The sequence below is a fragment of the Rhineura floridana genome, chromosome 2 (assembly GCF_030035675.1).
Source record: "Rhineura floridana isolate rRhiFlo1 chromosome 2, rRhiFlo1.hap2, whole genome shotgun sequence".
NCBI classification, from domain to species: domain Eukaryota; kingdom Metazoa; phylum Chordata; class Lepidosauria; order Squamata; family Rhineuridae; genus Rhineura; species Rhineura floridana.
This window is the reverse complement of record NC_084481.1, coordinates 194,098,505-194,110,848: the sequence shown is the minus strand read 5'-3', so window position 1 is coordinate 194,110,848 and position 12,344 is coordinate 194,098,505. Positions and strand designations below refer to the sequence as shown.

The window sequence follows — 12,344 nt, the reverse complement described above, 5'->3', positions numbered from 1 at the left end:
GCCTTTCAAACTAGTGGCGCCTAATTGAAGAGTTTTGACTCCCTTGATGACCCGTAGTTATAAACGCGAAATACGGGATGAGAGAAGGAAGAAGGGCGGGAAATGTTCACTGTTGAGCCAGTCTGGTTTCTTATGAGCCTGCCGGGAGTTGTAGTTTAATTCTCTTCCGATTTAAGGCATTGAACTACGAATTGTGGCCGTGCAGGGTTTTATAGCTTCCTAGGTGCTTTAGCCTTGCTAAAACCAATGGCTAGGAAACAGCTCGGAAACTACTAATCCCATGATGCTTTTCGAGGACAACCGCCTTTCTTTCCCGGCCCGTGGTGGTGGTTGAGAAGCAAGAGGACCCAACCGTGTTGCTACTCTTCCTGCAGAAGGCCGAGCCCTGTGCAGAATATGGACTGGGAGCCTGCATGATCGATTTGCCTGCCCAGTTGGTACCTTCCAGTTCTGGTGGTCCTGCTCCTTCAAAGGTATATCGGTGCCTGTTTCTTCCTTCCTTGGGGGAAGGGGGATGATTGGGGTCACCGATGCTTTGATTGGGGATACACAGATGTTGTCCTGCAGTACTAGTGTCTGGGTGTGGAAACGCTTGATGGTGCTCGCTGGATGTGCTGGAGTGCTTGCTGCTTTCTCCCTCGTCCCTTTCTGGTTCTTGGGTTTTACCGAAATCAATCCCAGTTATCCTCCATACATTGACTGTTCTTGTTTTTACAGTGTCATCGGTGTTACATGGCGCTTTACAAACGCACATAGGTAAAATGGATAGGTCTTTACTCCAAGCGGATTACGTTCTAAGTTAGGCAGTGAGGCAAATAGCAGAAGAAAGGAGAAATAATGAAAGACAGGCAAAGACGGGGACAAATATAGTTACGTGTTCATAACGTTATGTTACAGTTGAGAATGAGTATTAAGGGCATAATGCGGCCTGTCCTCCAAGAAAATGGTGGGGGGAAATTAAGTGGGCCAGATATTAGGCATAACTGAGGCAAACTTGTTGGCAGCTTTGTTTTGACAGTGGTTCTAGGACTGTCTCCTGTGCCGTTGAGTGGTGTGTTTTTTAAACATGCCGTATTGATCAAATTTATTAGTGGCCCTGTTAAGTGCAGTGTGTATACGAGTGGAAGACAATAAGCATGGGAGTGAGCCAGTACAAATGGATGGGAAGGATCTTGAAGTCAGCATACCGACTCCTAGCCCTCCATGAACTAGAGCCAGAACTATTAAATTGTAGTATAAGGGGGGGGCATAACATAAATAATAAAAAAATAAATTTTTATTTCTGAGTCGCCTATCTGGCCGAATTAATGGCCACTCTAGGCGACGTACATTAATACAATAAAATACAATATAAAATAGATAAGACCATCATCATCTAACCCACTCTTCCAGTTAATAACACGTTAACAACTAACCCATCCCAGAAATCCCATAGGCCTGCCTGAATAGCCAGGTCTTCAAGGCCCGGCGGAAACCAATTAAGGAGGGAGCATGACAAAGATCAAACGGGAGGGAATTCCAGAGGGTGGGGGCCACAACTAAAAATGCCCTCTCTCTGGTCCGTACCAACCTTGCTGTTTTAGTTGGTGGAACCGAGAGAAGGTCTTGTGTGGCTGATGTTGTCAGGCGGCATAATTGGTGATGCTGGAGGCGCTCCTTCAGATAAACTGGGCCAAAACCGTATAGGGCTTTAAAGGTCAAGACCAACACCTTGAATTGGGCCCGGTAAACAACTGGCAACCAGTGTAGATCTAACACCGGGGTGATGTGATCACGACGACGGCTGTTCTTAATCAGCCGTGCTGCTGCATTTTGTACCAATTGTAATTTCCCGACCGTTTTCAAGGGTAGCCCCACGTAGAGCACATTACAGTAGTCTAAGCGAGAGGAGACCAGGGCATGTATCACCCGTGGGAGCAGATGAACAGGAAGGTAGGGTTGCAGCCTTCGTATCAGATGTAGTTGGTACCAAGCCGCCCGGCTCACTGCTGAAATCTGAGCCTCCATGGACAGCTGGGAGTCTAAAATGACCCCAAGGCTGCGGACCTGGTCTTTCAGGGGTAATCTTACACCATCAAACACCAGGTCTATATCTCCTAATGTTCTCTTGTCTCCCACAAGCAACACCTCGGTCTTATCGGGGTTCAGCTTCAGCCTATTCCTTCCCATCCACTTACGGATGCCAGGCACTTGGACATGGTATCCACAGCCAACTCTGGTGAGGACTTAAACGAGAGATAGAGCTGAGTGTCATCCGCATATTGGTGGCACTGCAGCCCAAATCTCCTGATGATGGTCCCCAGCGGCTTTACATAGATGTTGAATAGCATGGGGGAGAGAATAGAACCCTGTGGCACTCCACAAGTGAGAGGCCAAGGGTCTGAAACCTCATCCCCCAATGCCACCCGCTGATGCCTGTCTGAGAGATAGGAACGGAGCCACCGTAAAACAGTGCCCCCTATGCCTAATCCCTCCAGGTGAGCTAAAAGGATACCGTGGTCGACGGTATCAAAAGCCACTGAAAGGTCCAGGAGGACGAGGAGGGTATATTCTCCCCTATCCAACACCCTCCTCATATCATCCACCAGGGCGACCAAGGCTGTTTCAGTTCCATGTCCAGTCCTGAAGCCCGATTGGAATGGATCTAAATAATCTGCTTCATCCAAGTGTGTCTGTAACTGTTTGGCCACCACTCGCTCAATCACCTTGCCCAAGAATGGTAAATTAGAGACATCTTTCGGGCTCTTGTTCATGTCAGTTTTGGCCATATTTAAGTGGCTGGTAAATTGTGCTATAAGTGAGTTGGTACAGCAGTTTTTCAATCCTTGCTTTTCCATGTCTGTTTGCTAAGTTAAGTTCCAAGTTTATTTTGGTTTTTTGGAAAAATACAAAAAGTGAGACTTATGGCATACCGTGGCATAAGCTTTTTCTGGACTAGGGACTTCTTGAACAGATGCCTGAAGTGTTGGCCTCAGCTGACATATACATATACACAGGGATAGACAGAAACAATGTGAAGAGAGAGTGGGGCCAAGGGATTGTGAAATGCAACTTCCCACATGCATCCTATTGCTCTCCATGAGTTGGAAGAATGAACTTGTGAAGTGGGGAGCCTCCATGAGTACAGGTTTGAAGAGGGCCTATGTCTGTGACAATTCTGTGCAAATATATAGAATATATCTATACAGTATATGTATACATATTGCAAAATTTATAGAAGTTAAGCACAATGACTATTCACAACAGCAACAATAGATGAGAACATGATTATTCTAGCTGTTTCAATACCTGATGTGGGAGACGAAGCAAATGGCTTGATTCAGGACTAAATATTTATTTATTTATTACATTTATATACCGCCCCATAGCCGAAGCTCTCTGGGCGGTTTACAGCAAATATAAAGAAACATATTGATAAATTCAAGTTCAGCAATTTCAGTGGAATCTTCAGTTGTTGAAGAATGGTGTTCCTTTGCTGAAGAATGGTGGTGGCATAGTATACTGGGAAATTGAGATGTTCTCCCGCTGCTTACTGATGATGCCATTTTTATGTTGGATCTCTACCAATTAATAATTTGTGCCTGAGTTAGCTTTTTCCTCTTCCCTCCCTGCCCCTTTCCCCTTGCATGTCATGTTTTTTAGATTTATTTATTTATTTATAAGCCTTTTTGGCTGAAGAGTGGATTACAAATACAATAAATAAATATTTCACATAGGGACTGTCTTATTCATAGATGTGGGAATGATCAGGTGAATGGACCCCTAGGACCTCTAGTTGTTGTTGCTGTTATTTATTGCATTTATATACCGTTCCATAGCCGAAGCTTTCTGGGCGGTTTACAGCAATTGAAAACATTAAAACAAATATACGAATTTAAAAAACACATTTTTAAAAAGCAATTTAAAATGCATGCTAAAATGCCTGGGAGAAGAGGAAAGTCTTGACCTGGTGCTGAAAAGATAACAGTGTTGGCGCCAGGCACACCTCGTCAGGGAGATAATTCCATAATTTGGGTGCCACCACTGAGAAGGCCCTCTTCCTTGTTTCCAGACTCCCAGCTTCCCTCAGAGTAGGCACCCGGAGGAGGGCCTTGGATGTTGAGGATAGTGTACGGGTGGGTTCATGTTGGGAGAGGCGTTCCATCAGGTATTGTGGTCCCAAGCTGTGTAAGGCTTTATAGATTAAAACCAGCACCTTGAATCAAGCTCGGAAACATACAGGCACCCAATGCAAGCAGGCCAGAATCAGTTTTATATGTTCGAACCGTCTGGTCCCTGTTACCAATCTGGCCACTGTATTTTGCACAAGCTGCATTTTCCGAACCGTCTTCAAAGGCAGCCCCACGTAGAGCGCATTGCAGTAATCTAACTTGGAGGTTACCAGAGCATGGACAACTGAAGCCAGGTTATCCCTGTCCAGATATGGACGTAGCTGTGCCACCAACTGAAGTTGGTAGAAGGCACGCTGTGCCATCGATGCTACCTGAGCCTCAAGTGACAGAGATGGTTCTAGGAGAATGCCCAAGCTATGAACCTGCTCCTTCAGGGGGAGTGCAACCCCATCCAGGACAGGTTGAACATCCACCATCCAGTTAGAAGAACCACCCACTAACAGCATCTCAGTCTTGTCTGGATTGAGCCTCTGTTTATTAGCCCTCATCTAGTCCATTGTCTCAGCCATGCACTGGTTCAGCACATTGACAGCCTCACCTGAAGAAGATGAAAAGGAGAAATAGAGTTGTGTGTCATCAGCATACTCATGGCAATGCACTCCAAAACACCAGATGACCTCACCCAATGGTTTCATATAGATGTTGAACAGCATGGGGGACAGAACTGACCCCTGCGGAACCCCATACTGGAGAATCCAGGGTGCTGAGCAATGTTCCCCAAGCACCACCTTCTGGAGCCGACCCGCCAAGTAGGAGTGGAACCACCACCATGCAGTCCCTCCCACTCCCCACTCAGCCAGTCTTCGCAGAAGGATACCATGGTCGATGGTATAGAAAGCCGCTGAGGGATCAAAGAGAATCAACAGAGTCGCACTCCCCCTGTCTCTCTCCCAACAGAGGTCATCATACAGGGCTACCAAGGCTGTTTCCATGCCAAAACCAGGCCTACAACCTGACTGAAATGAATCCAGATAATCAATCTCATCCAAGAGTGTCTGGAGCTGGCCTGCCACCACTCGTTCAAGGACCTTGCCCAGGAATGGAACACTTGCTACCGGCCTATATTTATTAAACTTTTCTGGGTCCAGGGAGGGTCTCTTCATGGTGTTGATGTTATTAGGTCCTGTAATAATGTAGTGTGAGTGGATATGATGGCATAGTTTGTTGCTGGATCTGGTTCCTGGGATTATTTCTGTAAGGTGGCCTGCTATTGCTGGTGAGTAGTAGTTTTACATTTGGGGCAGGCTGTTAGCAAGGACAGACCTACCATCCAAGGCCTGTGAAAAGGAAATATTGATGTACAGGATGGATTGTAGATAATTGATGATACACTGGTGTAGCTTTAGCTGGGAACTATGATAATAGGTGGTTATTTCCTCACTTTCTTTTCTAGTCCTGTCCTGGATTATCCCTAGGTACCAGTCTGGCCTCATCAATATATTTTTGTACTTCATTGGATGGGTATTGTGATGGAGAATTTTATATATCCACACATATATAATCATAGATATTAAGAAGGCATATGTTTTATGATCATAAGGAAATAAGCATAGGCCTGAAGGCCTGTTGAGAACAGGCTCACAGAGAATCCTAAAATCTATAGAGCAAGTAGGCAAAGTAAACTTAGTTTGAGCTCTTGTGTTCTTGCCAAATCAGCCGATGCATGATTGATATATATTAATTGGTCTATTGTTCTAATTCAAGCAAGCATGTAACTGGTAAGCAGTGATTAATATGATATTGGTTTGGATCCAAAAAGATAGGTTTCTTGTGTAGAGCAAGAACTCCATCTAGGGGGAAAATTATGAAACATGTATTAGAAGTTATAATGAGACAAACAGTGTGCTTTTATAATGATTTTAAAATAATCCAGTGTGTTATATTATATTTATAACTTTATAAGTGTGTTTTCATTAAGAAAAAGGTACTCTGGGGTGGCCTGCCTCCTCTGTATCTCTGAGGCTGAAAGATATTAGTTAGCCAGAGTCACCCAGTCTTTTCCTTAGTCTGTGTGGCTTCAAAATGAAGCTCAAGTGTTTTAAATATAATCCCCTCTCTTGAGCTATGTATTTTATAAGTAAGGAAATGGGATTTCTGAGAAGGTATAAGGACATAAGAACCCCTATGGCAAAGGAATAGAACTGGGGGTGTTCATACATTTCCAAGCACCCTAAGTTGAGGCAAACTTAACTCCAGGAACCTGTTCAAATATCTCCAGGTGTACCTGGGTCAGTGTGGCCGATCAGAACAATGAAAGTACAGGGATGCTTGAAAGCACATTCACAATAGTACTGGCCTGAAAATTCATTAGTCAAGGTGGACAGCAGAACAATGGTGATATTAACAAGATGGACAGGATCTTGGAATCAGGAGTAGAATTACCTAATGCTTTCTGATTGGTTTGGAACGATTGTAGAGAGGAGGAACTGTGATATTATGTGGGAAGGAACTTGTGGGATTGGTTAACTACTGTCACATGCTGTAACTGTACTGTATAAAAGAGCTTGCCCACAGTGCCTCAGTGCAGTCTCTCCAGGATGTTTCCTGAAGGCTGACCCTGCATATGCTTGTAAAGGATAAAGGCCTACCTTTTTGCTTCAAGCCTGTGTCCTCAAATATTTTTTAAGGACCCCCAGCAAAAGATCCCAATGGAGAAAAATTCTTCATCAATTGTAGCTGTTGGAATGTCAAATATAAGTTCTGACAGCGTGAGTCCCTGTCTGAGGAGCTTGAACAAGTGCAATTGCATCATATGACTTGGCTATAGACAATGGATTGTATTATGTGTTCCATGTGGAAGCTGGAATCATATAGATATGTGTAGTGCTCAGTGAGGTGGCTGGGGATTGTTTCTGAATTGACCACAAGAAATATATTTGCAGTGTTAAAAATGTCTTTTCAGATGAACAGAATGAAGGTTGATGAAGAAGAATACTGGCACAGTTCCAAATGTAAAGCATTTACTTTTGAAGATGAAGATGATGAGCTCTTTCAGGTACAGTTCCTAGTATGAACAAACCGAGAACTCCTTATAGAGTGTTCCCTTGTCTGAAGTGTTACAGAAAGGAAAACTCTGCACGTAGCCATAATTACAAAAAGACTCTGCCGTCTTTACTTCAAAGGAACTGAGAGAGCTTTGCAATATTCATATGAGCAGAATGCAGAACTACTCATCACATATGACTGAATTTGTGCATTTCACAAGATAAGTAGCACAGAATCGGAACTCCTGATAATCTCATTTTTCATTCATTAAATAGAACAGGTTTCTAGCTCTTGTGGCTATGAAGATGTGCTTGAAAGCGAGCTTGCTTTCACAGGTTCAGAACTTCTGTGCTGTGCAAAAGCATCTGGTCCTCCCTCATAGCCTCCAACAATGCTTACGCCAAAGACGTATTTTACCCCTTTCTTGCCACATCTTCTCTCCTGCTACTAAACTGCTCCTTGCCAAATTTTCAAAGTCTATAAGAACTGAAAAATGGGCGCCATCTATAAAAATTGAAGAATGGCTTAATCAAACAGTGTAATAGGATTGCAGAACAAATATGATGTCTTATTTCGAATGTGTTGTGAATCAGTAACATTCTTCTACGTAACAATTTGTTTTACTTCTATAACTGGCAAAGTTCCTGGCCTCCATACTCAGGCTAATGAAGGATGATAGTAGGCATGCGCCTTTGCTTCACTGCTTTAGGGACCTGCTAAACATTTTTTTGTGTCAAGGCATGCAATTTTAACATTTAATTTTAACATGTATAATTATTTTTAAATAGTTGGTTTTATTTATATTTTTTAAAAACTATGTTTTGAACATTTGCTTTTATCTGTATTTTTAAATGAATACAGATTTTTCTTCATAGACTGCTTAGAGGTCTTCTGTTAAGTGGTATATAAATTTTGAGAAAGATATCGTTTGTGGGCAAGGATGGAATGCATTCCTGGGGTGCAGGTAATTTAGAATAAAAATGCACAGTGTATCTGGGTGGAACAGGGCTTGCCTTCATTTTAACTTTGGTTTTGTTCATAGCTGAAGGAGTCTAAGCGGACAGTGAACAGCCTCCGAGATATTGTAGATGACGATGATGACCTTGAGAAATTCAGCTGGAGCGGGGAGCCTGTGGGCAGTAAGTGCAGCGGAAACTGAAATGGACTGAAATGGAAATATATGCAAAGGCATCATTCTTTGAATCTGATTATTGCTGCCTTCTGTCAGGGAAGACCTAGTTAGCTATAATCCTGAATACACCTATTCGGAAATAAGTGTAGGCAGGAAAAGTGTCTAATAACTTCATGCAATATCACTTTTTTTCTTTTCTTTTACCTAGCTACTTGTGTGCTAGAATTTCCCCAATCCCACTTCCTACATGAATGGAAAACATGTAAGCAAGATCAAACAAATGCAGGGAGCGAAACAACAGCTTCTCCAGTAACTTTAAATAAGTTCAAAAACCTTGTGGCCTTGTTGATCCATTAGAAAAAAATACAGAATGGGATAGTAAAACATGGTATTTGTTATTATGTTACCATCTTAAGGCTGAAATGCATAGCAGAGACAGCTAAATACCCAGCCATCTAGACATCTTTCTCATTTGTTTACCATTCTGCCTGAGGAACAGTTCTGTGTGACTTTAAATGTTGCAGTGCATGTTGTAAAATCTTGGCATGTCCTAATAAAAGTGTAGTTTTGTTGTCGCATTTGGCTTAACAATAGGAAACATTCCTTTTCTTCTTTGGCATTCTCTTAGCCCAGGTGGTAGAAGCTAGATGGAAGCAACACAACACATTTTCAAGCCCCACCACATGAAATCGCTGCTTCCAGAATGTAAGGTTTTGCTGTGCTTGCTAGGACAGGTGTTGCCAACCTTTTTGGGCCCATGGGCACATTTGCAAACTGCAGAAAACTTTTTTTATTTAAATAATGTATATACCTCTTAACACTTGTACACTATTTAACACACAACCACCAGCAAGCAAACACCACGATCTATTCTTTTGGCTAATGCTTCTTTAAAGTCTTTAATTGGGGGGACGGGGACCCTGTAGGCACCATGTTGGCATACCTGTGCTAGGAGATGCTATAATGAGAAGTATAGTTTGCTTCCTAAGTTAATAAGAGCTATTTATAGAGAGACAATGATAAATGTATCTATATGGTGCCCTGCTGTCAAAGATCACTCTTTCCTCTGAAAAATACAAGAAAGCTATAATAATAAAGAACCATTGGGCCAGTCGCTGGCCTGGTTCACATGTATCGCTAAGCCATGGGTTGTGGAAGCTATGGTTTGTTTAACCAAGCTACAAACAAACCACATGTTGTCCCACAGACAGACAAACCATGACTTGTTTTGCGAAAGCTTAGCTTTTTCCTTCCAACCTGCTCTTCACTATTGACCCAATATCCAGAGCACGCCATTTCTATGAGCTCCCCTATCATAGCATTTTGTATGAAGGTCGTCTGTGCGTTTTGAATATTCCCAATTGTCCTTTGTTTTCCAGGTATATTAATGTTTTCAAAGAAAAAGTTCTTTAAATATGAAGGTTAAATTAAAATGTGCATGTCTCATGAAGTTATTATTTAGAAAAGCAAAGCTTGGCAGCTAAACTCAAAATCATAGTAAGTTAACATTCCAGCACCAATAATCTCTCTCTCTGCTCCAGAACTTTAAAGGCCTGCTAGAGAATTTACTATGATTGTTCTTTACTATCTCTCTCCATAGGTATTTCTTGGTCCATCAAAGAGACTGCATCTAGCAGCAGCAATACATCTGAGGGAAGAGACTTCAGTGGGCAAAAGGGCTCTTCTTCCTATGGACTATTTCCCAAGCAAGCCTCTTCTTACTCACTGAGCAGCTTTTTCAAAGGTAGGACTTGATAGACAGAACTGCTCCTAGAACTTGATAGGACTTGATAGAACTGCTCCTAGACCCAAGCAGGGCCTAACGTACTACATTTAGACCTTTGGGTCTCTAGCTCAGTATTGTCTACACCAGTGTGGGAATCTGTGGACCTCCAGATGTTGTTGGATTCTGACTCCCATCAGCTGCAGTGGTCAGGGATGATGGGAGTTGTCCAACAGTATCTGGAGGGACCTAGGTTTCCCATTGACAGCGGCTATCCAGGGTTTCAACAAGAGTCTTTTTCAGCCCTACCTGGAGATGTCAGGGATTGAAACTGGGATGTTTTTACATCCAGATATGTTCTCTACCACCAAACCCCCAATCCCTCCTCCTTCAAAGCTCCCTACCATCTCTGTTTGATAAGAACTCACTCTTGATGATACCACATAATAATCAATTTTGCATAGCAAATATGCATAGGGAGCTGTGGGCTTCTCTTCCCCTGGGACTTTGGCAACAGGGCAGGTGGAAGACAGGCAAAGGCAACTTGTTGAGAACCCCTGTACAAGTAAAAAGGATGTCCTCTCCCATCATCCTTTCAGTCCCTAGCGCTTGCACTGGGCATTACCTGAATGGGACAAAAGCTGCTTTCAGACAGTAGTTCATTCCTGATGTTTCCTTACCTGATAATTTTGACATTTTATTTGGTCTTTCACACAACGTAAAAGCCACTTTGGGAAATCTAGCAGAATATAGTGGAAGTTGAGCACTCATTTCTGTGTTAATTGCTTCCAGAAAAAAATCCATTTGCAGCCCCATTAACCCAGAAGATAGTGGGAGAAGTGACGAAATTTGGGGTGGTATGCTGATGTAGAGTTCTTTCCCACTGTTTTCATGGGAGAATCTTGGGGGAACAGAAGTGTGCATGTGCAGAAGGGGTGGGAGAGTTGTGACATGTCCATTGATCATTGCTGTGTCATACAACGCCCACTGTGTGAATGAAATTTAGCACAACATGGCCAAAAATATCGGTCAAAAATCCACAGTTCAATAACGCAACAGGTTTGAAAGGAGCATTAGAAATCAGGATAGAAGCGCTACCATTATAATCAGTAAAACTAAGGCAATAACCCCCCCCATCTGAATACAGCCAAATAACTTCATTTAAGATTATAGGTTTTTACATCATCAGATGGATGTTTCCCAATCTGAGTCTCGATATCAATTAATGCTGCCAGGCATTTTTAATATAGCCCTAGCTGTATAATGGGTTTCCATTGTTAGACAATGGAATAATCTTTCTCAGCCTTTCTTACTTACTCTTTCATTTCAGGAAGAAACAAACACGGGAGTTTTCAGTCACTTTCAGATGGTAAGAATCTAAATCTTTGTCCCCAGCTTGTTTGAATAGGAGGCTGGCTTCTCCTTGCAAAACATTGTAGAAATTGGGGGTACCTTCTCCATCTCTCCTCAGCTAGAACTCTGACCACCTTGACTACTGCAGTCTTCTTCTTTGTGGCTTTCCCTTGCCACCTTAGGACTCTAATCTCTATCCAGAACCCCATTGCTCAAATGGAACTCCCTCCCACAAGATCTACGGCACGCCTCTTCCCTAAATGTCTTCTGAAAAGCCTTAAAGACCTGGCTCTTTCAACAGGCCTTCGGGATTTCCGGGGAGGGCTAAATGCTATGATTAAATGCCTCATGCCCTGTATTATTATTGCTTTTGCTGTCGCACTGTTCTATTTTGTATTTTGTATTATTGTATTGTGTTTTAATTTTTCACATGTAAGTCGCCTAGAGTGGCCATTGGTCAGATAGGCGACGCATAAATTAAATTTATTTATTTATTTATTTAACAGAACACAAGCATGGAGACCAGTATATAACTGTATCCTTGAAGCTGCCACTGCTAGCTCCCTTTTGGTCTTTAGAAAGATGGTGATGAGCTGTTGTCGTTTATCCCTCTAGGCTTTTATTTCTGATGTGTTTTAATGTGCATTTCTAATTATAACTAGCATTGTTTTATTGTGATTTTGTCATTTTGATGGCACTTGTGTTTCAAATGAGGCAGTTGTGAGCTGCTTGGTGGACCAAAATCATATATATTTAAAAGAATGTTTTCATTCCCTCTTCAGCTCTTACAGACACAGGATTTAAAAATTATGCTCCAGAACTGCGCAGACCAAAAGCAGAGTACAAGGTATGTGTATTTTGGGGAGCCTGGCTTAAGGATAACATTATGGGATGGAAGGATTTGAAGCTGGCACACTCTTCTTATCTGAGGACCATCTGCTGGATGCTTGTTACAAAATGTGTGGCAGTGTCTGCCTTC

General features: G+C 42.5%; 1 protein-coding gene across 2 annotated transcripts in view; it reads left to right on the top strand.

Annotated features, from left to right (window-relative positions):
- The first annotated feature begins 76 nt into the window (after positions 1-76).
- VIPAS39 (VPS33B interacting protein, apical-basolateral polarity regulator, spe-39 homolog) overlaps positions 77-12,344 on the top strand; it is a 30,053-nt gene continuing 17,785 nt past the window's right edge. Inside the window, exons 1-6 of one of the 2 annotated variants that reach the window (XM_061611844.1) lie at positions 77-473; positions 7,075-7,167; positions 8,200-8,296; positions 9,890-10,033; positions 11,343-11,381; positions 12,148-12,212. In XM_061611844.1, the coding sequence (XP_061467828.1) occupies positions 414-473; positions 7,075-7,167; positions 8,200-8,296; positions 9,890-10,033; positions 11,343-11,381; positions 12,148-12,212 (498 nt within the window). In that variant the 5' untranslated portion in view covers positions 77-413. The remainder of the gene's footprint in view (positions 474-7,074; positions 7,168-8,199; positions 8,297-9,889; positions 10,034-11,342; positions 11,382-12,147; positions 12,213-12,344) is intronic. The other variant, XM_061611843.1, reaches the window with a different exon arrangement.